The sequence below is a fragment of the Leptonotus elevatus genome, chromosome 2, assembly GCF_054856555.1.
Source record: "Leptonotus elevatus isolate MCC_2025b chromosome 2, RoL_Lele_1.0, whole genome shotgun sequence".
NCBI lineage: Eukaryota > Metazoa > Chordata > Actinopteri > Syngnathiformes > Syngnathidae > Leptonotus > Leptonotus elevatus.
This window is the reverse complement of record NC_141240.1, coordinates 19,075,119-19,102,005: the sequence shown is the minus strand read 5'-3', so window position 1 is coordinate 19,102,005 and position 26,887 is coordinate 19,075,119. Positions and strand designations below refer to the sequence as shown.

Sequence of the window (26,887 nt, the reverse complement as noted above, 5' to 3'; positions counted from 1 at the left end):
CCCTTTTTAGTGCACTGCACCGCATGCGGCGTATTGCACGCGCTTTTTGCCTGATATGCACAAACAGGAAAAAACACACATTTGGGCCTATAGGAACTTGCTGCACCACTGCATTTATTTCGTGAAAATAGGATATGGGTCGTCTTCTAACTCGCTTACGTTTAATTTGATGGATTTAGGATCATAAAGTTGAGTTTATTTAAAGTAGCTTAAACCTTAGTTTAAAATAATGCAGAAAAAAATTAACGAGACGAACAGTGCTTTCAAATAATCCATGCACTCGAGATCAAGCTTGAATTTAATGATGCTTTTTTTTCCTGCACACAAATCCCACATGGACGCGACCATAAGTGTCTTATTGTTGGGACCAGTTGCTGCAGCCAAGGATTTCCCAGGGTTTCCCCTTTATCTGACCAAAGTGGAAAATTGAACAGAGATAGACGCAGGGGCGTTCCTGCGATTTTCCTCGCTCCTTATGCCATCTTTGAGGCACACAAATGCAGAATTGCTGTTTCTTGAGCAAAATGCCATCATGAACAATGTGGTCAGAAAAAAAGTATACAACAATGTGCGCGTCATATAGGCCCACACGAATTAAGAGTGGATACAATCACAGAACCGATTGAGGCATACAGTCACCCAATACAATTTTTATGGATTTTCCAAATATCAAATTAAATACAAAAAAGTCATATAGCAACATTAGCTACTGTAATTGTTCAAAAAAGACTCTTCTAAAATATCCTTCATTTAACAAATGGAAGGGGGGGGGGAACAACGTCTATTGGATAATAATAATAATAATAAGAATTACAATAATAATAATAATGCTGTGACTTCATAAAACATGGAATTCGCACTGATAACGCTGCATGCAAAATTTGGCTAAAAGTTGAAATCATTAAAATACCAAATCATGGCCGCTGAATTAAGCAACGTGTGCGACGAATGGAAGTGGCAAATTGGTATGAAATCGTCAATTTGTTGGTGTCAGCATGGAGGTGTTCCCCCACGGCGCCATATGGCACGCTCGGTGGTACCATTTAGCAATTCGTTCCTACTTTCACGGTTCATTCTCCCCTTCTCCCTGTCCAGTATAGCAGTGAATAGCAGCAACAAAATCCAATTGAGCCCCAGAAATGATCGCATACACCCCTGGGGGGGGGGGGGGGGGGACCTTTCCGCTCCCCTTAGTATTTTATTGTTTGCAAGAGTACGCATACAAAATACATGTAGCCTGCATGAAGTACCCAATACGCACATTATAATCGTAGAAGAAGAAGACGTAGTGAAATAGTGCTAGCAAGTGGTCAATATTTAAGTTGGAGATGGAAAAGCTCCTATAAGAGAGACAATAAACGACCACATAGGAGGACTTGTTGTCCTAAGATGGCTGTTGCAACTGCACAATTTAAATACAAAGAAGTGAAGGGGAAAATGCACTATGCAAGTTTTAGATATAATTGCTATATACTTGTAGTTTTGAAATTATTCACCTGAGCTTAAGCAAATAACATAAGCATGATTATAATGATTATAAAATATCTACCAACATCCGAGCAATTACTCTAATTTAAATACAGCTAGTTTCACAGGAGTTTGCGTGATTTTGTATATTGTGCACAATGACTTTGAAATAATACAACCAACATAAGAGATACAGACTTTCAGCTTTAGTCAATAGGCTACATTTCTTAATGTGACCATTTTTAGTCAATGAGGGCCTCGAATTCTGAGATTCCTCCTTGGAAATGTTTTGCGATGCATGCCTTCACTTTAGCCACTTTAAATGTCCTAATATTTGTCTCACCGTAAGTCTTCTCAAATAATTTGGAGTCCCTGAAAAATGTACGAGGTCACAACGCAGCTATTAAGTGTTTGCATTGGAAACAATTGTAGGAAAAAATATTGGGAACAGGTATTCACACTGAAAAAGACGCACTGACCACCAAAACAGGCATTTGGAAAAAAAAGAGAGCAATATTTCATTTGAATAATGTTGATATTATTCTGTTTTCCTATTTGAGATTTCCCCTTCATGTCCATCTTTTCTTTTCTATGGCAGCACTTTATTTTGGTCCAGGGTTATTTTCCCCCAATTTTAACGCCCTGACTTTGTGATCATGATAAAGTGCATGTCAAGTCAACTTGCAACTGTCTTTTGTCCCACATTAGTCTTAAGACGGTATTCTGATTAATAGTAGGTTGGTGGAATACGAATTAAGCAGATGCTGTTTTCAGCCATCTAAGGACTGGAGGCGGCTTGTAGTAATGTGAAGATGCCTTGCTGTTCTTTTTTTGTTTTTATTCAATGTAGTCGTTATATGCCATCGAGTGTGTAAATTGATTTTGTGCAAAAAAAAAAAAAAGAGGAGGAAAAAAAGCCATCTAAGGAGGCTGACATTTTACGTAAGACCGCCCCCTGCTGTTCGCCGAAATTAATGTCAACCTGCTCTCGGGCTCGCCATGCAAACGTTTAGCTCACGTTTTCTGTATTTCTGAATGACAAATGTCCTGTTTTAGTGAAACCTCGTAAATGAAAGACCACACTACCAAAGCTGTTGTAAAAGTAAAAAAAAACAACAACAACCTAAAAAGCACTGTCACTGTCTATTTCTGAACATATTGAAAATACCTTATTGTGAGGATGGTTGTCACTTCAGGCTACTACTGGCTAATTGTTTTGGTGTAATTCTGGATTATACCTTGGAAGTACTGTGGTGTGTTTTTGTGGGGTTGAAATATGATGATGTAACATTTTGGGAGGAAATACCACAAGAGGAAGGAATAGAGGCTGGAGAGCACTGCCAGCGCATTCAGGCTTTGGACGAACTTGCCCCTATAAAGCATACTAATGGTCACAAAGACAACCCAGGTGAGGATGACCAGGAGCAAACAGAAGGTTATCGCTTTGGCCTCGTTGTAATTTTTGGGGAGGTCTTTGCCCATGTAGGAGAAAATGAAGCAGAGGGTGCACAAACACACAAGTAAAAATGTCGGACCGATGGCCGCCGGGGCGTTGATTTCACAACTCAGGATGATTTTATCCGGAGACCACGCCGTCTCATTGTACGGCTTGGGCGTGTCAATCCAAAAGCTAATCAAATTCAGGACGCACTGCGTAACAAACATCCCCGCGACGACAAGCCACTGTCCGTGATATTTCATCCACCAGCCGTGTAGTTTGGGGAACTTGGCGGCCATTTTAAAAATGCAAACAATCTGGAACGCGCGCACCACAAAACACGCAAGGCACACCGAGAAAAGCAATGAAAAGGGCACGAAGCGCAAGACGCATGAGATAACGGAGGGCTTGCCAAAAAAGAAAACGATGCTGAGGCTGCTCAGACTGAGACAGCCCAAAATGAGGAAGCACATGTGACCGCCAGCGGACCTGACCACTGGCGTGTTGTAGTTGACGGCAAAGATAACACACATGGCGAGGCCCAGGCCCAGCAAGAGCAAAGTCGCCACGATGATCAATATGGCGCTGCTGTCCTCAAATGAGACGTACTCCAGTCGTCGCAAGGTGCAAGACGTGCTGGCTTCTGACGACCACTCCGTCTCCTTACAGTCCACACACATGTAAGCGTCCTCTGTGGTGCACACAAATACAGGAAGTGGCTCATGAGTCGGCATCTTTAGCATTATCTTGAAACAGACCCCACAAATTCGACATTGAACCCTACAAAGCCCGAAACATCAAATGTATGAGAGAGAAAATTCTGATTCTTTGTAAATAGAGTATTTATTGGTCCTTTAAAAAAATGATATAAATTGAAAGTCAACTTCCACATATGACTTTTGATTTGTGTCATATTTGATACATCTGGTCACAACGCTTTAAATTCATACCTGTCAAAAATATAATAAACCGACATATCAAGCATATTGGTATTTCCAAAACTCAGTAAGAACATTTCCCACTGTTAATAAGTATAGGTGTCTCTCCTTTCTCAATTGGGGTGATCTTGCAAGGTCGCTGGAAAAGCCATCAGTTGGGGGATACTGCCCTCAAATGGATTATCCATGCAATGCATGCGTCAGATCATTTACATCAGGGTTTTAATGGGGAAAAAAATATTATACTCATAAAATAGAGGGCTCAAAAATGTCTTGTATTTAATTAATATGATACATTTAGCTTTATATGGTTAAATAGAGGTTTCAAATGAGGCTTTTTAAGGTTTTAAACGAAGGTTATGAGTTCAAGTTTGCGTTTCCAGCCAGTGTTCGGGCTTCAAGTTGGTATTTAAAGACAGAGTTAGGATTTTAAGAAAGGGTTTTCCTAATTTATACTTTCCATCCTTTAAAAAAAAAAAAAGTTTTGTTTGCGAAATAGAGGGAATAAATCTGAGCATCCCATATGCTAAATATAAATTAGAAAATACTTATCTGTTATTTTAATTATTGAGATTTATGTTTTATATAAAACATAAAAAAAATTGTTACAGCTATGATTATTATTTTTTAAGTGCTTTAGAAGAAAAGTTGTGTTGATTTGAGTTGTACGTATTGCTTCTAAATAAGGTTACATTAAGACTGATTTAAGGAGGTTTGGGATTGGTTGCATGGGAAGAGAGAGTTTGTACATTTTCAAACCGCTAGTGAGATTGGCATGCAGTGTTATTTAACCAGTTCCACAAGCCCCCACACCTCCTGCATTTCGTAAACAAACTGACTTTAGCCATGACTGCTACAGTATATTAATAGCATGACTCGACTTATTCATGTTGAAATGTTGCAAAAGAGGTTTGATGATGTCTTTTTGGGAAGATGTGATGGAAACAGAGGCTGTTGCTGGGCACGCGTGTGACAACACAGTCTTATTTTATCATCATGTAGTTAACCTGATGCTAATGCTAATGCTATTGAGTTTTCACATTTTACTATAACCAGTTGCTTAATAATTTTTAGACATCGCAGTTAAGAATGCTAAAAATGTACTTACTGTAAGTTACAGTTGGAACAAATTCAGTTCATATTTTCTTTAATTCAAATTGCAAATATTTTATTTTAAATAGAAAGAAATTGGTGGTCAACGAGCATTCCTGAATGGATTTTGTCGTACCGCTGAGGTTCCACTGCACTATTAATGGTCATTCTAAATTGGCCTTCACAAATAGAACCCTTTAACTTCTTCCAGGCAATCAGGTAGGAACAAGAATGATAAAAATGCTAAAAGATAAAATATCATGAAAATTTAACTAGGTGAGGGTATAACAACAATATAATTTCATGGGGAAAACAAGACTTGAAGAAAAGTTGATCATATAATTACCACCGATTATAATTTTTAGGGTTTAGCTCGTGACGTCTCCCAGTGAGTACATGTTTAAATATCAAATGTCATGTCCCTTTGTAGATACCTACTTACCTGTGACATTAATATAAGTTCCATTCGGACATTCCTCACAGGTGAAGCAACACTTGTGAATTCCTTCTTGCTTCTTTGCAAATCCAACTGGACATTTGTTAGAGCATCGTGATTTTGGCACCTGCACAAGACAAAGGGCGGAGCTGCTTCAGAAACATTTAATTCAGTGATTCCCATTTCAAGGCCAGGTTGATTCTAACTGCGGGCCCTCTCAGCTAAAATACATAACAGATGAGGCGAAACAAATGCAGTTTATGTGATTAGAAAAGATGAGGAAATCAATATGCTACCTTCCAGTTTCCATGCCAGTGAATTTTGGTCTCGTCAATGACAAAGGACTGTAAGGACTGAAATTCATAGAATCCAATCTCCTCTATCTCGCCACTCTTGTTCCAGAAAACGATGGAATAGGATCCAAAATTGGGGTTCCCATGCTCATCAAATTGAATGTGTTGGTTCAAAAGTGTAAAGTTGGACATCTTCAGCTCCACCAGAACCTAAAAGAAGGAACGTAAAATTGCTGAATTTTCCATGTATAGGATTTTTCAAAAATAATTACTTTTATGTCATATATGAAAGAACCAACACGTGAAAAACAACAACAACTTTAAGCAGATTATTCAAATTCAAATTGTACAGTATGACAAAAAAGCCACTCACCTTGTAGGGAAAGACCGAAACATTTCCTCGACACGTGTGCGTCTCACATCGCAAGACTTTGTGTAAGGCGTGAGCGATGGCATACACGGCCGAATAAACGGAGAAAGAGTAGGACGGGTCCATGGAGATGATATCCTGTGCGCTCAGAGTGGAGCAGTTGCAAATCTGATTACAATTCTGAAGCTCCTCTGCATCGTCACAATGACCTTTGCTTTGGGAAGCAAGGAGAAATTCATTGAAGCCGGGTATGGTCAACACAGGCTGAGACACTCCCAGTACTGTCCCAATTTGGTGGATTCCTTTTATCTTGGGGAGCTTCTCACTTAAGGACCAGGTGTCGACGGCTAGCCACACCTTGTTTGTGACACCCACCTGCACCGCCGACTCAATGAGAGCCTCGGCCAGCAATTTGGGAGCAAAAACAACAATGGTTTCTATTCTCAGTATCTCAATGTGTTGGAACATTTCAGAGTAATTTGAGTTTTGTTGGAGATCCATGGTAAGGGCCAGGCAAATTTCAGTATCTTTTATCATCTTCGAGAAGAGTGCCAGGCCGTCATTGCCATAAGCATCGTTGCTGTTAAGGAAGGCCACCCATTCCCATTTGAAGTGCTCCATGATGGCTACAATCACTTTAACGCTGTCCTTATTGGAATGCACTGTGCGCAGGAAAGATGAATATTTCGCTTTTTCTGAAAAGGCCGAGCTGGCGGCTCCGTAGCTGACCTGTTAAAAGAGCAACAGAAGCGTTGACAGTTTTAAGTCATAACAAGCAAACGGCATGCAGTCTTTAAACCAAATATTTATGGGGTTAGGGGGGTGGGGCAAACATTTGCGATGCTAAATAATGTTGATTTCACGTCTGGGTTCATTCAAGGTCGCAGCTTATCCTAAACATGATCTAAACAGTCTTATTGGTTCTTGAAATAGTCTTAATGGTCTTGTGGCAAGGAAACGGGCTTCCGAGTTCCGGGTTTCACAGATTAGCGTCATTTCCGGCCACTGATGGCCGTGTTCCAACACTCGCACCCCCGCCCCTGCGCGCGGGGCGTCTCAACTCTCTGAAATGCTTCGGACAACTGAGTGAGGCGGCCATCTTACTCCTCCCATCTCGCGAGCACTATAAACTATATATATACGTACAGATTCGACATATACAGATACGAGGCTCTTAGTATAGGACCAGGGGGCGGGGGGCTTTTTTTTTAACAAGTGGACTGTATGTGCTGCTTTGAAGGCTCACTTTTTCGTTTATTGCTCAGTTCCTTAGACCCCAATAAGCGAAGTGCGCATCTCGACGGCACGGTGCATTGTGGGTAGGCTAAACTACCATACGGTCATTGAAAATGAATTGGATTTAATGGAATGAGCTCTGATTTGTAACATTTCAACCGCTGGAAAGTTGCTGTTTTTTCTTCTTCTAATTTAATGTATTTTAAACATGCATAGCATGTGGTTTACTGACTTCGGGGGGTTGACTTGCAAGCTTAAGGTGTACAGTTACGCAAAGACTGACACGACTCTAATCTCCGCCATTCAAATGACGGCTAGTTTGGTAGCCTCACTTTTTTTTTTCACGCATGCGCAAACGTAATGCACACTTCGCTTATATTAGATTAGGCAGAGGCATCTTTTGCTGAATTACAGTTGTAATTTTTTTTAATAAAAACTAACTTAATGTAAACATCATTATGCATTTAATTTCAAACAATTATTTAAGGCAAGGGAAATGTCTGAAGTCCTCTTGTTTATGGTTGACAAATTTAAAAAATAAAAAATAATGGTGTCTATACCAAGCACTGTCTCAAATATTCTCCAATTTCAATACTGTAAATGTATAGGATCGTTTGCCGAGAAACATTTCTTGGGATTAGCAATATGGCGACCTCGCGGCTTCAAAAGTCTTGGCCTATCGCCTTCCCAGTAATATATACAGATCAGTGTTCTTCACGTACACAATGCGCACATGACATCACATCTACAGACAGGGTGTGGGAAATTCGAACCCGGAATCCAATCCGAAAACTATTGGCCAGAGGCTTGCAGGAGTATCCATTGTGAACAGCTAAGGTGTTCATCTACTAACTAGAAGATATTTCAGTCTTAAATGGTCAAATACAAAGGCTATTGTAAAGATAGTTGTGGGCAAATTGATAGATAGAGCAACTTTAAGGTAACGGAGGTAAAAGTTCAGATCAGTACATTCTTTTTGTTTGTCAATCATAATTTCAATTTTCTCAAAATGTATCTGGCGGGGATCACAGTATGTACAAATTATTGCGTATAGACTTCTGAACGGCGACTGTATAAACAATTTGAGTGTGGTAGTTGTAGAGTCACCAGTGGAATGAGATCCATCATGAAGAGCGGCGCGACAGTCAGCGTGTCGGTGCTTGTGAACGGGCCCACCACTCCTACGACTTTGGAGCTTGCCGACAGATGCATGTGTTCTTCACTCCAAGGTCGGATCAATCCGTTGGCTGAAATGAGGTCAAAAATTCCGGGGAAATTCTCTGAAATTGAGCAGTGGTCAAATATCTTGTAGCCCAGGGACACGTTGGGCAAGAGTTGGCTGGAGTTATTGATCTGCTCCACGGAGAATCGCATCAGCTGAAACCGCCGATAACTTGACAGACTGAAGGCTTGGCTGGAAGGAGAAGACAACTTTTCATCATCAAAAATAAATAAGAGTTCAATATGATGAAGTACACCACTATCAACCACAAAAGCCATTTTAAACATTAACGGAATATCTCCGAAGATGTACCGAATGAAATGATTTTGTTAGTTATTTATGACATGCATGTTCTATAGTATCCGAAACACACAAAGGCAAATACTGTTGGTTTGAATTTTTTTGCTAAATGTTTGGAGACTTACCTGGAGCAGCGAATGGCTTCTGGTCTCTCGTGGCTGACAGAGCTGCTCGTGTGAATGTCAAAAAGTCCACCCATCAAATAGTCTCCATTCAGGTTGAAGTGAGAGTTGCACTGAGACCATGTGTGTAAAACACATCCCATCAGATACACAGAGACAAGAAAATGTCTCATTCTCTTCATTTCCATTGTCCAAGCCTGTGTAACCTGTCAGTATGAACGTTTCTGCTTTTTAACAAGTAACACAATACTTCTATTTGTTAAAACCCATGTGATAATTTTCATGCCCCTTGGAATGGATGATTAGAATTGGTATTTGTATCTGTAAATGATGCGGGATTTACAAATCAGTATGCAAAGACAAAGTGAAGACTCTGGTCTGACCTGATCTGGTCAAAACAATCTCAGCATAAGGAAACAACGTTGTTAATTAATTTTGGTAAAAAGTGTCATTGCGGTATGCAGTTTTTTTTTTCCTCCTTCAGAGTTCAAACACAGGAATGTACAAGGAACAGCAGTGGCATCTTAAAGTTAGATGACGTTAAAGAACACACGAGTCGACACAAGGTCACAATCAAATTCAACAACTCAACCAGTCAGCCACGGCACAAATATTTACAAATGTGCTGCGCACCAACACAAATCATTTGCAAGCACCCCCCCATGACAACACTTTACTTCATATTCTCTTATTGTGGCTAGTACTACTAAATTTAATTCATAGGAAGATGTTTTATAAGTGCAGAATTCACAGAAATGTGCCCCTTATCAGCCCCCCCCCCCAAATAAACAGCAGATTGACATTTTTCTTTTCCTTTGACAATGATAGGACATTGCAACTGTTACAAATGTCAGAAGAATTCACAGCATTTGGTTGCAACTTTGTACAGATGTCTTTGCTCACTAGATATCAATTCATGGCAATTTGTGTTAAACCTTCAAGTTAAAATGGCAAACATTTTTTTTACGATAACAATCATTTGTCCATTTGAAAAGTGCTAAAATGAGGTGAAAAAAATCAGCACAGATAAAAGATAAAGCACATCTGTATCTTTGTACTGTTTCAAGGGACATATCATTTTAATAGCATTTGAAGTGGAAAAAAATAACACTTTAAGTTATTAAAACCAAGTTTTGAACAGTTACACAAGAAAACAATAACATGCACACCATGAGAAACAGTTTGAAAGCATCAAATCAAGAACCCAATTAACCAGTTCTGCTTTTAACAATTCCAGCTGAAATTTATTTAAACACTAGCAAATCCTTATTTTTCATAGTTGAAGGGGAGAAAACAAAAATAAATCTCAAATGTCATATTTAAAGATATATATATGTACAAATCTTTTCAACAACCCTTTGAAAGCAACTTTTTACAGGAAATATGTTTTGTTCCCTTACAACAGTGCTGACCACAGTTCAGTAAGGGCAAGAGTTCCGAGGATTTTGGAAAACAATATATATATAAAAAAATGTCATCAGGGATACAAAAAAAAAAAAAAAAAAAAAAAAAAAAAAGTGTGATCGCCACCCACTTCATCCGTTTGACATAATAAAAGCCCTCAATCTCAGTTTTCTTATGTTTCCTCTGCAAAAGAAAGAACAACAGTTTGCTTGGAATGAATTTTTATGAAGAACAAACAGGTTATAAATGAGTACAAGAGCTAGTCTACACTAATCTATAATTGATGGCACCCAGGCATTTGAAACAACAATGACTTTTGCTTCTCCCAGAGACTCCCCTGTGCTCAGAAAACATGGCCGAGCCCCACTGACAACCACCCATCAAATTGATTCACTGATTATCGAACCAATCCATAATAGAGTCAAACAAATGCAGCCACCTCGGAACGGAGGCCATTACAAACTGCTTTTGAGTGCCCCTTTTGAAAACGATGTGAGCTGTCCATAAATAAAAAATCGGAAGTCACGCAAATTCATGGACATGGATTTCAAGCAAAATGCCCTCCATTTTTGTGTGTGTGTTTGTGTTCCTTATATGTGCATCCAATAACGTACGAGTGAGCATTCAACATATCAATACATAACTCGATATTAAGAACTGAAAATAGTCAATTGAAGTCTTTCATCAATCAATTGAAATAATCTAAGAAGGGCTGAAGGGGGTCTAATTTAATCTTGAATTTGCATTCAAATGAAATGCGACAAATCCAAACTTAGCTCTGAGGACAGTCATCTGATAAATTTGCGAGAAATGAAAATTGTTTAATCTAAAAACTGTTTTGTCGCCTATGCTTCTTCTGTTTACTTAATCATGTAATTATTGGCACTACGGTCTTTTTCGCATGATGAAGCAAACAACTTGCGGACACAATATACTAATCAAAAACCACGGGGGGGCTAACATGGGGCGATGATTTTAAATTATGTGAAAATGTAGCAAATGTTTGTCATTGTGGTTCTTGCTGACCTCGTTCATAACCAGTGGGCTTCAAAAGGGAAAAGGCAGCACCGAGTCTCACTAACTACTAACAAATGTTGGCCAAATCTAAATTTAGGATTAGAGCCCTCTAAAGAACTCCCCCCACCCCCACTCCCTTCAATCGCAGCGGACAAAGGCAACACTTTCAGACCTCTTTGATCTGCGCCGTTAGTATTCTCTTACAACACTGTCAAACATGGATCAAAGCTGTCTTCTTTTTATTCTTGTCATGTAACTGTCCTCTTACAAAAATGATCTAAGCCCCTGTCTCTCCAAGAACCGTCAATGGTATATTAATTCAAACAAGGACAAAAGGAAATGGCAGTTCTAACTAGCAAAAGGTTTCCCTGTTTCTTCCTTGCCTTTGTATGTCCTCTTCCCATGCGTGAATGGTAGGTATCTATACTTGATCATATGCTGGAAAAAAAGAGGGGGGGGGGGCAGTCAGTAAGCACCGTGTAATGGACGCATACTACTAGTTCAGAAGTTACATATTCTGGGGAAACACTGTACACCCTATTCAACAGAACCACACAAATATATTTACTAATAACAAATGAGCTCACAATAAGCAAACCAAATGTGCACTTAATGTTCATTTATTTAAAAAAATTAATTGTTCAAATTATAAAATAATGTAGTCTTTAAAATGGTTTTGAGGTTTAAGAATCAGTCTGAAGAATACCATTCAATCTACCAAATCAATATTACATATTAACAAAAACGTTCCTCCTGATCGCAGGGACGCAGCAGTGCCACTTTTTTTCAGACCGAGTACGAGCATGAGCACAACTTATTATTTTAGATTTTAATATCCGACGATACCAAATAACTGATAACAGATAATGCCATTACGTGTTACAATTGAAAAACAAACGGTGTGCTAAAATTTCAATTACATTTTTGTGAGTTGATTTCAACTCCCAAAGTGTCATTTTAAAATTTTCAGAGCACAATGTTGTCCAGAGTCAATATTATTAAGCGTGTAGAGATGTAATTACGCTGCACCTTCACAAGTGCACTTTCGCCAGATTGAGAGAGACGAGTTGGTGCCATTTTTCTCCTGAATTTTTGCACCGTAGGTGAAATTATTAGTTATTTATTAAAATGTAGGGTCTCTTTGATTCTTGACAAAGAAAGATAAATGCCGGTGCAATCACGTCAAAATAGAAACCCACGGCAAATGGAACCCTAAACAGTGCGTGATCTGCAGTGCAGAGAGGAGCATGACGACGCCTTCTCTTTGTGACAATCGCACCTGCCATGAACAGACAGAGGAGCGCCAAGTTTACACCAGCTTTCTTTAGACATTATTTGCATCTTTCAAGTTGCAATTGCGCTGCTGAGAATGAATTAGACAGTGTTTATCAATAGAGATCATTTGACAGAGGCATTACATTTCTCAGACACTTATATGCATATTACCTCATTTAAAAATGAGCAAATACCACCGGCGCAACGAGACACATTCTGCTTGGCAGCGTAGAAAGACATTTCACCATCTGCATGTGCTTTATGAAAGAGACGCTCCATTTTGAATGGTTATCGCCACGCAAAAGCAAGACAAACAAACCTTTAGTAGATTCGGCCCTGAGTTTCCGAATGGTCGGCGTGAAACAGAGCACGCTCGGAGCATATTTCCGAACAGGGAAGTCCAAGCTCTACAGCGGCTTGGTTTTTGCAACTAATACTCTGCAGCGATTTATGTTTTTTTTCTTCTTCATAATGCATTTTTTGACTGGTACAACATTTACTGAGTGACATATATACAGCCGTGATCAAGAGTTTACACTTGTAAAGAACATAATGTCATGGCTCTCCTGAGCTTCCAGTTATTTCTAAAAATATAGTAAATGCAATAGACCCTTCCAGCTGACGTCACTGCTTAGCTACCGCTCCACCTCCCGGAGGACAAGCTTCCCATAATAAATGAATGTAGAGAGCTTGATTTTCGGCGTGCGTTTTCGTTAAAAGGTGGGAAATATGTCAAGTGTCACAAAAAAAGGTCCCGAGTAGGACACTACATTACTGCAACTCATTGAAACTAGCTGTTTGGAGCCGTTAGCTACAAAAAATAAAATAAAAATAAAATGGAGTTGGTTGGAGGGCAAAGTGGAAGTGGAAGCTTAATGTATGTTGTTTTTGGTTGAATCTGTACGTCGATCACTACTTAAATGGTGTAAATTGTCATTCAATAAATCGTTTGTGTCCGGATATACTTGTCTTGCTGTATATCGAAGTCTTCAAGCTATCTTAGCTTGCTAGCTGCTAACAAACAGACCGCACGTTTACAACACATTCCTCAGCAGAGATCAAGCCAGAATTAAAGTGTTGTGATAATCGTGTTAAATCGTTAACTTTTTGTTGAAAATTACTTGACCGCTTATGCAACAAACAAACAAAAGTATGAATGATTGTGTCACATTCATCACATCTGCCTGGAATTTACAATCAGAGGTTAATGTTATGACCCACTGAATATGAAACAGAGAAAAACTACCTGATATAAAAATATCTGAGCATATCCTTGTACTTTCTGTGGGTGCAAAGCAGTTGCGTCGTAGTTTTGCGCTAGCCACTGTGCTCGTCTTTCACTCCTCACTGTCTTCCGCCTGGTTTAGAATCACTGCCGGCAGCCGAAATAATGATCTCATCTCCCTTTGAGCGTTTAGAGCATCCGCACAAGTTCACCATAGCATTGGTCGCTGATTTATCAACTGTTGGACCTATTTTCTAGGTCACACTGATTGTTTTTTTGATTCACTTGCATTGACGCCCTGCCCTCCACCGCAAGGGGCGCACTTCTTTTATTTTAGTTTTGGAAGCCTTGAAAAAGTTACACTACGGGAGTTCAAATGAACTCCCACAAATTTAACTCGGCAATTTTAACTCTCCAATTTTTGCTGTATATAAGGTCTTGTGTATGTTTTATTTAAAAGCAATAAACAGTTCAATTCCAGTGTAATCTAAATGGAACTTTAAGGCACAGTGTGAGTTTTTGTCAGCATGTGTTTGTATCTTTACCTTGATCTGCCTCTTCATGGTGATGCAGAAGAGCATGATGAAGTACATTACAAGTATAGGCCAGAACACTGGCACATTGAAGGCTTCAAAAAATGTGCAAATCATGGCTATGACAATGCCTTTTGTTGCTGAATGCCTGTCAACAAAAGAGTTAATTTAAGAACAATGAAAACAAATTCTAACTCATATACTGAATACTGTCAAGACAGATTGTTAATCACATGCATAGTGTGGAGATAGTGTGAAACAATCTACAATGCCCAAACAGGATTTCATTATTACAAAGGTTGCATATAGCTCTGCTAATAATATGTTTGTAAATGTAAATGTTTGTATATGTTTTTTTTTTAATTGTTGGGACACTCTACAGATGGAAACAAAGATAACCCTTTCTAGCCTCAGTATGCTGATGCAAAACAATACTTTTGTTTGGCTACACACGGTGACCTGCTTTTTGCATAAAACATGGCCGTCCGTGCAAGGAAGGTTTTAAGTCAAATGCACATTCGCGGAACACTACATAGACTGCAATGATAATGATAACACATTATGTATATTTTAAAATTCCAACGTGAAGTTTACCAATGGTAACCTGTGAAAGGAGGAGTTAGTCACCATGAGCTGGACTTACCAGAATTTGAACTCAGGCAACCTCCTGATGAAAGGACGGAACTCTTCATTCTGCTTGGTAGGAAGGGCAGGGCCCTCATCTATAGAGAAGGCAGAGTGACGAGTGGTTAACAATTGAAAGTAACTTATGATTCAAACACATAATATATGTGGCAACCCCTGGTAAAAAAAACAATTTAATCGGTGATATAAAAAAAAAACACAAGTGATTTCAATATTAACTACCGGTATTTAAGGTGAAAGAACGATTGCATCCTACTAACAAGAAAATAAATATAAGAATAAAATAAACATTAAGTAAACTTGCCTTCGTCAAGCAGTGAAGGATCCACTTTTGGTGATAGAAAAGCAATGAACAGGTTCAGATGGTAGATTCCCAAGGCATATGTAACTATATACCAACCCTGCAAAGCAGTGCAAGATCAAATTAAAGGCTCTATTTGCAAGTACATCACACCATTATCATGGTGCCATAAATAAGAACATGTAAATATCAGGCATATAGACACTGCAAGGCAGATGGAATGGCAAGACTCATGGTTGGCCAGAGTACTCAGATGTGGTTTGAAAGGAAAAACTGCCAGTTTGTAAACTTATAAAAATAAAGTTCCTTGGCAGTTTTGTGTGCACTGGATGGTGTTTCTTAAATGAAAATGAAAGAAAAGCAGAGGAATAACAGTGAAGAGGACTTACCCATACTCTTTCATTTTAACCAGCCAATTTGGCAAGCAGTCCCTTGTTAATAGTTACAAAGGTCTTAAGCTTGTTGTCAAGGTGGAGTTGTGTTTGAGGTTTGTTTAGATATGCACCAAGTATGAGTTAAGGTATGCAGTCAAAAGGTTTTTTTTGCGAATGGAGGGAATCATTAACTTAGAGATGTGAATCACTGGATAAAAAGTGAAATATATCAACATGCGTAGCTTAGTCTTATACTAGCTGTAGCTAACTAGTTACAAGCTGAGAGCTTTTGTCCAGTATATTCCTAGCCTTTTACTATACAGTAATCAGGTAAGGAGATCATCCTCAAGATAACTTAACTAAATAAGATCAAATGTAATGCAGCGGCAAAAACAGTTTTTTACTGAGAGTTAATAAAAAAGCGAGGGAACTTATAAATGTAAATCCACCGTGCATGACTTGTTTTTAGTTTGTTGACTTAAGCAAGTCACCTCACAAATTTAGTATGCTTTCAGTAAATAAGCGCTTGGAAAATAAATAGTACCTGCAGTATGTACACTCTGATCATGTACAGCGCGGTAAATAGAAGCGTGGAGGCCCATCGCACCGCAGAGTATGGTGTTGATTTGTCTAGCCATGACTGATAGATCTGTTGCGCACGAGACAAAACAAGAAGTGGATGTTACCAACAGAGACTATACAACTCTAGAGAGATAAGCTACAGCAGGGTCTATGAGAAATAGGCCGTAGTCCTGCAGTTTTTGGATGTTTCCGTTCTCCAACACAGCTGATATATGATCAGCATAACTCTGCATAAGCCTGATAACGATCCTGCTGATTGAAATCAGCTTGTGTTGGAAGAGGGAAACCTCTAAAACCTGCAGGACTGCGTCCCTCAAGAACCGGAATTTGACACATATGAACTAGAGCGAAGTTTATGACATATGCTTACCTGTCCAACCCGTGTGAAAAAGGCAGCAACTACAGATGTTTTTCCATGGATTGACTCCCCAGCGCTGTCCCCTTCTGACATTCTGTATGGAAAGGTACAAAAAAAAGAAGAAGCAACATTTTAATCATGAACGAATGTATCTTTATCTGGTAGTGTTTTGAATACATAGAGAAAACAGTGAAACTATTTTCCAAAGAGTGCAGTAGTTTTCACAAAAAGAGGACGTGATCCGGACCACTACAATAACAATATTTCGACTAAGAAACAAAACTGAGATGTTTTGATGACAATAAACAGGGGTTATTGTAACCTAATAGCTCCAGTAGTTTGTGGGCAGGACATGTGAAAATAATTACGAACTAGGAGATAATAATGAGGACCGAATGTGATGGAAATATTCATACAGTTAATAGAAGACTTGAAAAGCCAGATGAATACGCTCCATAAAGTGGAATCATAAGTTTCGCAAAACCTGCGTTTGTAGACATTTGACTTAACATGGCATAATCAGATATCCTATTTAAACAACAATTAAACTACGCGATGAAGAGGACGTCAACATGGTTATAGACTGTGTTCATGTTGAATTCAACGCATCGCATCACCAAAATCATATTAGTCAGGAGATTGCTGTTGTACAATGTATCATTAGCTAATAAAATGCCGACAGAAAGACTCTGCTTGTGAAATGCTAACGTTTGTGTAGGTAACATTGCCTGGAGATAATCGATCAGTAGCCATTTGATCCAACTAAAGCAAGAGGAAAGCATAATACCGATATAAACGTTTTCATGTGTAAAAGAAGTGTCGTGTTACTCACATTAGCTTACGGAATGAAACCAGCTAACTAGCCATAAATGCACATTGACCTTTCGCCAATATCGACAATTGTATGGGTGATGTAGTTTTTTAAAGTGTTTTTTCCCTCGGATAGTAGCGCTAGAAAATACAGAACAAAACTACATTTCCCTCTTGTTACCCACTAAACAACCAGCCGGAGGTAATGTAGTTCCCGACACACACTACTCCAGTTTCAATACATGTGCACAATGAAAATCTTGAACTACAAATCCCAGAAAACATCGATGCAATGTGACAACTCACTTCCGGAAAAACGGAACTCTTCTGCGGTGCTAGCTAGTCAGGTAGCTATAACCGCTAAATTATTTACATTAGAACAGTATTTATTTGTGTATTGAATGAATGTAATACATAATATATTGTTAAATATAACATCATGTGCATGCGCCGTGACTATTTTAACAAACGGTCCGTAAATGGACAAAAAATTAGTATTTTCTTACCTGATATAGCCGCTGTGTCACTACCCGGCTCTACCTCTGCTAGTAGTAGACAGCCACACGAACCAAACTGATGCGAACACGTCAGTACTTCCGCAAGGCTTGGAGTTTACGGCAGACCAGACGAATAGAACCCCGAAAACTAGCAGTCCGATCCAAGTAAAATCGGGTTATTGAGCTCTTTTGCACATGACTCTTTTAATCCAAGGGTTTTCAAAAACAGGGCTTGGATGTAGGCATGTTTGAGAAACTGTGACTTCCGTTGATGTGCAGGCAGTGTCAGTGAAGGTCTGAATACGAGTCTGAATGAATGGTAGTCTGATATGTGCCCTGCGAGTCCACTCAAAAAGTGTGCCTAAATTCAATTTAAAAGTATTGCACATAAAAGTGATACAAAAATTGTACCTAAATAAATGTTTGGTAACAAATATATCAAAATGATTAAATGATACCATTCATTTTCAAGATCCACCCACACCCCCTTTCTAAATAAATAAATACATAAATAAATAAGGGGGCATCATGTGATCACACCAACTGTGCTATTCACGCCACTCAATTTAAGTCACTGTAACATCTTGCCCAGTGTAAATATTAACACTACACTGACTGGAAAGATACCGCAAATGGAGACTCACTGACAATTTAAACTAAACGAGTACAATATAATGGCATTGTTAAGATTGCTTTATCCACAACAAGTTTTAATGTCACTCAAAACAAAAGAAGTTGCTCTAGTGGTGAAAAATATTACATAGAGACAATTACAGTATTTCAACATCTACGTTTAACAAGAAAAACATTGAACTTAATCATTAAACAATGATGAACGACAATAGATGGGTACACCTCTGAATAATTTTTACACTGATAGAAACAAGAATATCAAAACAGTTAATATATACATCATAATACTGATCACACGCACATTTAACAAAAAATTGAAAGTTTAACTTTAAAAGCATTAAAGTGCTCCTCCTTTAACCAGTTGGTGAGACAAAAGTAGCCTATGAACAACAACAAAATGCTACACATTAGTGTTACAAAACAATATTAATATTTATATTATTTTCAAGTGCACCATAATCATTTGTGCATGATGTCATGAAACAAAACTGGAATGTTGAAGTTAAATATTCACAAACAAGTGCCACAAATATGCTCAGAAGACACTCATCAAGCATGAACATAATAGGACCTTGCCCAGCAAGGTTTTGCATAAGAAGGACGAAAATGCTACTCTTTTGTCTGGTGTCATAATAAACAACTATGCAATTCACGACGAACTACACACAACTGAGATTTCATATCTGATGTTCAGATATAATACTGTTGAAAGATGTTCTCAATTAGTATGCAATGTTTTTCAGTAAGGGTCAAGAATGTTTTCACAGTATGAAAATAAATTGCTGAATAAATGGTTGCAATGCCCAACTTTTGCCACTGCATGAAGATTCTGCTTATTTTTCCACAAATACACATCAATAACAATGCCTATTTAATAATTCAACACACAGCAATACCTAAAATCGCATATTCACTGATTCTGTAGTCACAGTCTTTGAATAGGATGCTGCTGATAACATTGGCAAAATACCGCAGGGACTGATTGTGAGCTCAGTGAACATCTCTTTCCATGAACTCCTCTTTTATTGGGTGCTTGCTACGTGCCACCTTGCAGTCGGGCATGTCGAAACCAAAGTCAGCCCACTCGTCCGTCCCTGCCGCCATCCCCGTTGTCCCAACAACACCTGACCTGTTGGGTATGGTAATGGTATGGCGGACGCGAAAGTGCACGGCCTCCATTACGCGTTGACGTTGCAACTCCCCGCCGGCGGCACCGATGGCGGCCATGGCGGAGGCGGCCATGTTGCTGCTGGAGCGTAGAAGCTGTTGGCCGTGGTAGTCGTGGTGGTGTGAAGATGCAGGCAGCTGGAGCGAAGCGCTTTGTTTCATGTCCTGGAGTCCTCGCCAGATGGCAAGGCGAGTCTGCTCTGGGATCTTCAGTGCGCCTAATTCCTGGAGGAGAGCAGGTAGATAGTGGCAGCATTGTGATAAAAGAAGTAGAAGATAGATGAAAGTGTAATATGTGTACAGCCAGATCCTGCAGATGGTGCTTTGGTTAAGTGATTAATTTTTTCTATACATTTTGCAAAATGTTTCATAATCTTATAGTGCAATTTGTGCGGTCATTCCATTATTATGTTTTCCTGCAGTTCCCCCATGTCTTTTTCTTTTGGCTGGTGGGGGATAATTATCACTACACTCATAACAAACAATTTCTTAATTCAACAAGGAAATACATGGGCGTTACAGAATTGTTACCTCTACGGAGAGTGTCTGGAGATGGTAGATAGTTTGGAGGCCTTGAGAGGCGAAGTATTCAATAAAGTTTTGGCAGCCCAGGCTGGTTAGAAAGCTGTATGGAGATACAAAAAAAAAAAAAAAGCAGCACTGTTTAAATTGTTTAATACTGAGCAAGATAAATAACAAGTCTGAAGCGAAAATGAAAAACACACTTAAATATGAATAATTCATTAGGCCATTCTTGCTTTGGTGAAGATTCTTTATTATAAATACATAAAATATAAAAGTATGGGCAACATACAGTGATAGAAAAAAGCTCTGCATGAAGAGTTACAAAAGATAAAAAGTCTACAGTAGTAAAAATGAGTGCACTCATACACAAATTCAGAGAAAAATGAACAAAAGTGTCAAATAAAATAGAATTTACAACATAAAAAATGAAATGTTATCTTGTGGATTCCAAGCCCCAAGTAAGTTTATGCCAGTACACAAAATGACTAAACAACTGCATTTCATTAACTGCATGACACAAAATTTGCAGCTTGGCTGCACAAGTAAGAAAGGCTTCCATTATGACCAATTTATCTGATTCAAACTATTTCAAGAAAGGCTTGACAGTTCCTTTGTAAATGTCTTTTGGATGGCTAAGAACAACAACGTTTTTAGTGTATAGACATATACACACTCTTCCCCCCTCAACTCTCCAGTGCCGGATTAATGACATCAGTAGTCACAATGTGCTACAATGCATTTGCAGGATCTAAAACTATTGTCCAAATAATAAATGTTATCACCTATGCACAAACACTGATGAGCAAAAGTGGCTGCTTGGAAGACACCGGCGTGGCACAGATTAATTTGTGAAACCAATCAAATTGTCTTACACAGGGAAACTGAGAAGTGTCATTGGAGGGTGAGGTACCTGACGAGGTTGGGGTCAGGGTTATACGGAGGGGGTGGGCTGCAATGTGAAGCAGACACTAAAGTCTGGCTGCTGTGGCCACCGTTCATGTCACCGTTAGTCTGCATGTGGTGGCTGTTGAGCATGTTGTGGCCTGTAAGAGAAGTCAAATTACATACACAGAATGGTGAACGGTAAAGTAAAATTGCAAAATAAATAGACAAAAGCACTGAGGTGTGCATCTTAATTATAGACTGGGCTAGACCACTTAGTTAATTCCCAGAATCTTGATTATATATCTTAACAAACATGCAAAGATGTAAACAGGCTGTGAAAAAAGCTGCATGGGGAAAGCCAAAATCTTGGTTTTAGAAACATGCTAAACATTTTTTCCCCTTCAGTTTGTGTTTAAAAGCTGGAAAAAGCCCCTTCTTGTTTCAAAAAAGTTACATAACCCAATTTTTTGATTAGTCTGAGGTCATCATCACACTCATTTGAGATGACACGGACAAAAATCCCCACAGACGCACTCCAAAATCTTCATCTTCCCAGAGCACTGGAGACTTTAACCGACACTTTTGTCCATATAGTGCACGGGTGGGCAACTGGCGGCCACAGCCTCACTCTGAGTGGCCCCTTGATACATTTAAAGACAAATATAAATATAATAACAATTGATAAAAAAGATCATTTACAATTATTTTTAAGAAAAACAAGTCCTTCAAAAACATTGATGAATATTCAATGTACGTTTTCTATGAAAAATGGTTGGCAAATGGCGAGAAAGAAAGAAAGAAAGAAAGAAATCTGAGCCGTGAATCTGTGGGTGCCAAACTGTCAGAATGCAGGGGCATCATACTCACCCATATGTGCCATGGGGGTGTGGCTAGTGATGTGGTGCTGGGGCTGTTGCCCCGCCAGGTGGTTGGCTGTCTGGGATTTACTGAGGCCTCCATGTGGATGAAGCTTGTTCATATTCGACAATGGAGAGGAAGGTGTAGCTATGTGGTTCCTGGAGAAAGAAAAAAATCACGTTGGATAAGAGCAATGTCTGTCTTGCTTTTGAATTGAGTAGTACACACACGAGTTTGTGAACTATGTTGTGTACAGCACATGTGCACCACAGTAGAAACGTACGGTCTTTGTAGCAGCTGCTGTTGTGTTTGTTGCCTGTAGGAGTCCACAAGTGGCTGAGGGACAAGCTCCACCAGCTCCAAACTGTCTTTAATCTTCATCAGCAACTCAAAGTTATCCCGGCCACGAACCTGCACACATACATCAAGTGTCATATTTGTCAGGAAAATAGTATTTGCCATCGGTCATTTTTCTAATGGCTTTGTGGTGAAATATTTACACAAACACCACTGTGCAAAACATCAATCCTTTGTCTGACAGTGTTCCCCCAACCTTTTATTTAGCCAAGGCGCATATTTTACCTTCGAAAAATCTTAGGGCATAACACTAAAGAAAAAATGTCACAAAAATTACATGTATGGAAATAATGATGATCTTGTTTGAATTCACTCAAAAATTGACTTGGGCAGTGTGAAGTCTGGCTCTGTTTAGTTGAACGCAAAGATATTTTTCTATTTTTTCAAATGGCAGCTGGTGGAAGGAAATCACAGGTTAATTGTATCTACTGCCATCTAGTGGGAGAGCATTTAATTGTTCTGCCGCTCTCTGCTGTAGCCTATAGATCAGTGGTGCCCAAGTCCGGTCCTCGAGAGCCCCTATCCAGCCTGTTTTCTATGTTTCCCTCCTGCAGTGCAGCTGAATCTAAGGATCAGCTAATCAGCAAGCTTTGGACAAGCCTGATACTGATCCTGATCATAAATCAGGTGTGTTAGTGGAGAGAAACATGGAAAACAGGCTGGCTAGGGGCACTTGAGGACCGAACTTGGGCACCCCTGCAGACCCTTCTAATGTGATGTTACGTTTGTATGGCGCCCATGCTGGAGGACAGGCCGCCAACGCGATTGAATGAGAAATGAGTTAGAGAGACGAAGAAAGTAAATTAAAGTTTCTAAATTCACGACAAAAGCAACGGTAAACTTCTGCGCTGCTTTCAGTTGCTCTAATCGGGCAAACAGAGATAGGAAATTGTTCTTTCGGCTACCGGAAGTGATTTTAAACCTGGGGGGGAAAGTTTACAAAAAAAAAAAAAAAAACTGTGGGACATGTTATTTTCAGCAATCAGATACACAAAACATGTACCACATTTTGGAATATTAAACATTTATTTATAATTCAAACTTTATCAAAGTTTACTTGCCAACTTTGGGTTGTGAAAAATCGTGATGTTTTTTTTTTTTTTTTTAATCGGCCTGTTTGCAGTTAGCAAGCTAAGATAGCTTGAAAGGCTTCGACATACAGCAAGACCAGTTTATTCAGACACAAACAAGTTAATGAATGACGTTTTACACTAGTAACCCGTGTCAAAAAACAATCAAAAAGTTCTACATTATGGTTTGATGTTGCTGATGATTTGTTAAAAGCTGGAGCTTTTGAATGTGAATTTGGGTAAAAGGCAGACTTGTCGCCAGTCACTCACAATGCACATACAGTACAGATAGATACAGATACATACAGCCATTCACACCAAAGTGAAATTATGTTGCCTGAAAATCACAAATTGTGAATTATAGTAAGTAAGTACTTACAGTAGGCTACATAAAACAGTTTTTGTACTGTATTTAATTTTAGTTTCAGAACTGCTGTTTCGTTATTTTTTACATTCAGATGTGACCTTATTTCAAACCATATTTTAACTCACATTCTCTTATTTGTTTTCAACTTCATCACTGTAAAAAGTCAAATTTTCCTAGGGATGATTGATTGTGATAAAAAAAAGGACTTACAGGAATATAGTAAATCTCCTCATCCCCATGCCGCCGCTTCCTAATGCTAACATTTGGGCTGGAAGTATTTGGTGGGCTCTGTTTGAAATCTGTAGACGACAGATGCATAGAATATTTTTAACACATTCTACAGTCTTGTCAGTTCAATAACCAACAAAGACAATACGACGATAATAACAATTACTTACTGCGCTTATTGGCATTGCCATTCTTTGCCACAGTATCATTCAAGGCTTGCTGTTCCCTGAAGTGGTCCTCATCTGCTTTGCGATCTCGACCAGGACACGCACATATCCGGCCTTCAAATGACCTTCGACCTAACACTTGTCCACTTCAAGGTTGACGGAAGAATAGTTGTAGTCTATTAGTACTACAGTATCATATCAACATTTTCGAGATACATTACAGTGGACACCCCACACACGGAAATTTATAATACAAGAGTTTAAATGACATAAAATAAATGAAATCCATGCTTGCAGCTCAATGTTGAAATGCTGCTGACATGAATGAAAGGATCACTCACTCTCTTGATTCCAAAGTAATAATGATAAGGATGGGTCTCCTATTCATGCCGCCCACACAGCTGCTGTTGCACATGAAGTTGTACAAGATGGTGGTAAACTCTGTCCCAACCTGCAACATGACAACAAATCAAACTGTCCTGTACAACTTTTTATATTGTTGAAAAAAGTGTTACAGCCACAATTTATTTCACATCGTCAATTGAACAGAACACTCTAAATTGTCCCTAGGTGTGATTATGAGTGTGAATGGTTGTTCGTCTGTGTGTGCCCTGGATTGGCTGGCAACCAGTTCAGGGTGTAACCCGCCTACTGCCCGAAGCCAGCTGGGATAGGCTCCAGCTCCCCCGTGACCCTCTTAAGCGGGTAAGAAAATGGATGGATGGAAGTTCCAATTTGACACTAATTGTGGTAAATCCACCATTAGAGGGCAGTGTGTTAAAACGCTTCAATTTCAGGGAAGGTGCTATTGGTTTGTGTGGAATCCTAGAACTCCAATTGACTCATCCTGAGGCTTGAAATCGAGCCCCAACATATAGAAAGATGAAGAAAGGTGTTTTACATAATAAAATGTACATATAAAAAAAAGTACAAAGCCCTTGAATACCATAGCATCCTCAAATGACCTCTTCAGGGCACTTTATTCATGATGAATTATGTGTGAATGAATACATGCTTGTTGAGGAAGCACACACCTGTGGAGTCTCAAAGGGTACAAAGACACTCTGGCGGCCCGTTATGGTATCATCCATGTACTGACAGAGGTTGTTCCCCTCCACTCGGATGAGATGGCTGGCTGGAGCTGCTTGGCCTGAATAACCAGCCAATCGAAATTGAAATCATTAGAGCGATGAATGAATTGAGTTTGTTGTATCTGAATTCCATATCGAGTCTGATACTGGAATCAGTTCACATACACTTTGGGAAAGGTAGCCTTAGTACAGTTAATCAGATCGGATGACCGTACCGTCGTTAAACTCTCGGCCCAGCTCGTGGTTGGGGCAACGCTTGACCACTTCTGTCACATGCTCGGCCTTCTTGTAGACAGGCATTGCTCGGATAATGCTTCCATGGGGAGGGGAAGAGGACAGCTTGATCTGGATGGGACACGTCTTGGCAATCTGACAGTAGAGCTTCTTCAGCAGCGGGGAATACTAGGGGAGGAAAGAACATGCGATGGGATGGGATGAGATGGGAGAGAAGGATTTCTTTCTTGGCAAATTATCATTTTGCTTGTTGTGACGCCTTTACTAAGCCCTTAGAAATGCACACACCACATTGTCAGTTTTTCACAACACAGACACCTACGCACTTAGACGCACGCCCACACCCGGTCATCAGCACTAGAGCAATCAAAATGCTTGTGCGCTACGTAACAGCCACCCAACCTGTCCAGACACGTTTTACTTTTAGCTCGGATAGGCTCCATAATGAGGACAAGCGCTATAGAAAATTGATGAGCGACTGGATTATTATTATACCATGCACCATACAAAAATAATAATTGTATGTGGTCACAACGAGAAGATTATAATTTTGCTTTCCTGCTTAAGTTGTGTTAAAATTATATCCAAATGTATCTTTAATATATTAACAGACCAATGAGGCCATGAATACACTTTGTGATGGAGCATCTTCAAGTGCATAAGCGCTTTACACAATCTCTCTCTCTCTCTCTCTCTCTCTCTCTCTCTCTCTCTCTCTCTCTCTCTCTCTCTCTCTCTCTCTCTCTCTCTCTCTCTCTCTCTCTTTCAAAAGTTGTGAATGTACTGTGTGGTGCAATTTATTTATTTTTTAATCTCCAAATCAATCGCAAAATGTGTATTGAATGTTGTGGCGATTGCAAGCCGACCATCTTTACAGTGTTGTGTGTATGTCATCACACTGCGGTCCACTGGAGGCAGGTTCAGACAGGCTTCTGGAAAGAAGGTGATAATTGCTTGATCGCCATCCATAAACACAAGAAACAGCTTGCCCGGTGACAAATCAGCTAATTCCACAAATTTCTTTTTTTCCCTTCTTTTTTTCTTGTTCTTTTTTTTTTTTAAGAGCTCAGTATTGTTCATTTGGTAATTTTACAAATTTCTATTGTCATGTTGATTTTGGACGCCAATACATTTCCTCATACAAACACATATTTTAGCAATAATTAAAAGTTATTTTAACAATTAAATTGTTTTGAGGCCAAAAGGTTAAAATGGGCAATTTAGATTAATTAGTTACAAATCTTATAATTAATTAGATTGAATTTTTTTAATCGCCTGACAGTACTTAGTTGTAGGGATGGGCAAGTACCATTACCAGGTATCGGTGTATCTGCGATAACAGGCCTTATTTCAAGTACTCGCGGTATCTG

General features: G+C 39.2%; 3 protein-coding genes across 6 annotated transcripts in view; all 3 read right to left on the bottom strand.

Moving 5' to 3' along the window:
* Positions 1-1,284: 1,284 nt before the first annotated feature.
* Positions 1,285-9,622, bottom strand: tas1r2.2 (taste receptor, type 1, member 2, tandem duplicate 2). Its single transcript, XM_086068741.1, has 6 exons — positions 8,918-9,622; positions 8,378-8,684; positions 6,038-6,763; positions 5,668-5,874; positions 5,378-5,498; positions 1,285-3,596 (listed from the first exon to the last, which is right to left on the bottom strand). The coding sequence occupies exons 1-6, from the start codon at positions 9,100-9,102 to the stop codon at positions 2,668-2,670; spliced, it is 2,475 nt and encodes an 824-aa protein (XP_085924867.1). The 5' UTR covers positions 9,103-9,622; the 3' UTR covers positions 1,285-2,667.
* Positions 9,623-9,974: 352 nt separating this feature from the next.
* Positions 9,975-18,095, bottom strand: rer1 (retention in endoplasmic reticulum sorting receptor 1). 3 transcript variants are annotated; one of them, XM_086069857.1, is made up of 8 exons: positions 17,945-18,095; positions 16,641-16,722; positions 16,233-16,337; positions 15,318-15,414; positions 15,012-15,090; positions 14,381-14,516; positions 11,719-11,773; positions 9,975-10,501 (listed from the first exon to the last, which is right to left on the bottom strand). In XM_086069857.1, exons 2-8 carry the CDS (start codon positions 16,719-16,721, stop codon positions 10,491-10,493), a joined length of 564 nt encoding a protein of 187 aa, XP_085925983.1. In that variant the 5' UTR covers position 16,722; positions 17,945-18,095; the 3' UTR covers positions 9,975-10,490. The 3 variants fall into 3 exon arrangements, with proteins under 3 accessions (XP_085925983.1, XP_085925981.1, XP_085925982.1); XM_086069855.1 differs by having other exon boundaries at positions 9,975-11,773; XM_086069856.1 differs by lacking the exon at positions 17,945-18,095 and adding an exon at positions 17,461-17,525 and having other exon boundaries at positions 9,975-11,773.
* A 615-nt stretch (positions 18,096-18,710) lies between these two features.
* The window catches only part of tp73 (tumor protein p73), a 20,043-nt gene continuing 11,866 nt past the window's right edge, over positions 18,711-26,887 (bottom strand). For both annotated transcript variants that reach the window (XM_086068472.1, XM_086068474.1), the window contains 10 exons: positions 25,499-25,685; positions 25,227-25,342; positions 24,534-24,643; positions 24,196-24,338; positions 24,008-24,096; positions 22,287-22,414; positions 22,013-22,161; positions 21,171-21,303; positions 20,267-20,360; positions 18,711-19,960 (listed from right to left, as the gene is read on the bottom strand). In XM_086068472.1, the coding sequence (XP_085924598.1) occupies positions 19,559-19,960; positions 20,267-20,360; positions 21,171-21,303; positions 22,013-22,161; positions 22,287-22,414; positions 24,008-24,096; positions 24,196-24,338; positions 24,534-24,643; positions 25,227-25,342; positions 25,499-25,685 (1,551 nt within the window). In that variant the 3' untranslated portion in view covers positions 18,711-19,558. The remainder of the gene's footprint in view (positions 19,961-20,266; positions 20,361-21,170; positions 21,304-22,012; positions 22,162-22,286; positions 22,415-24,007; positions 24,097-24,195; positions 24,339-24,533; positions 24,644-25,226; positions 25,343-25,498; positions 25,686-26,887) is intronic.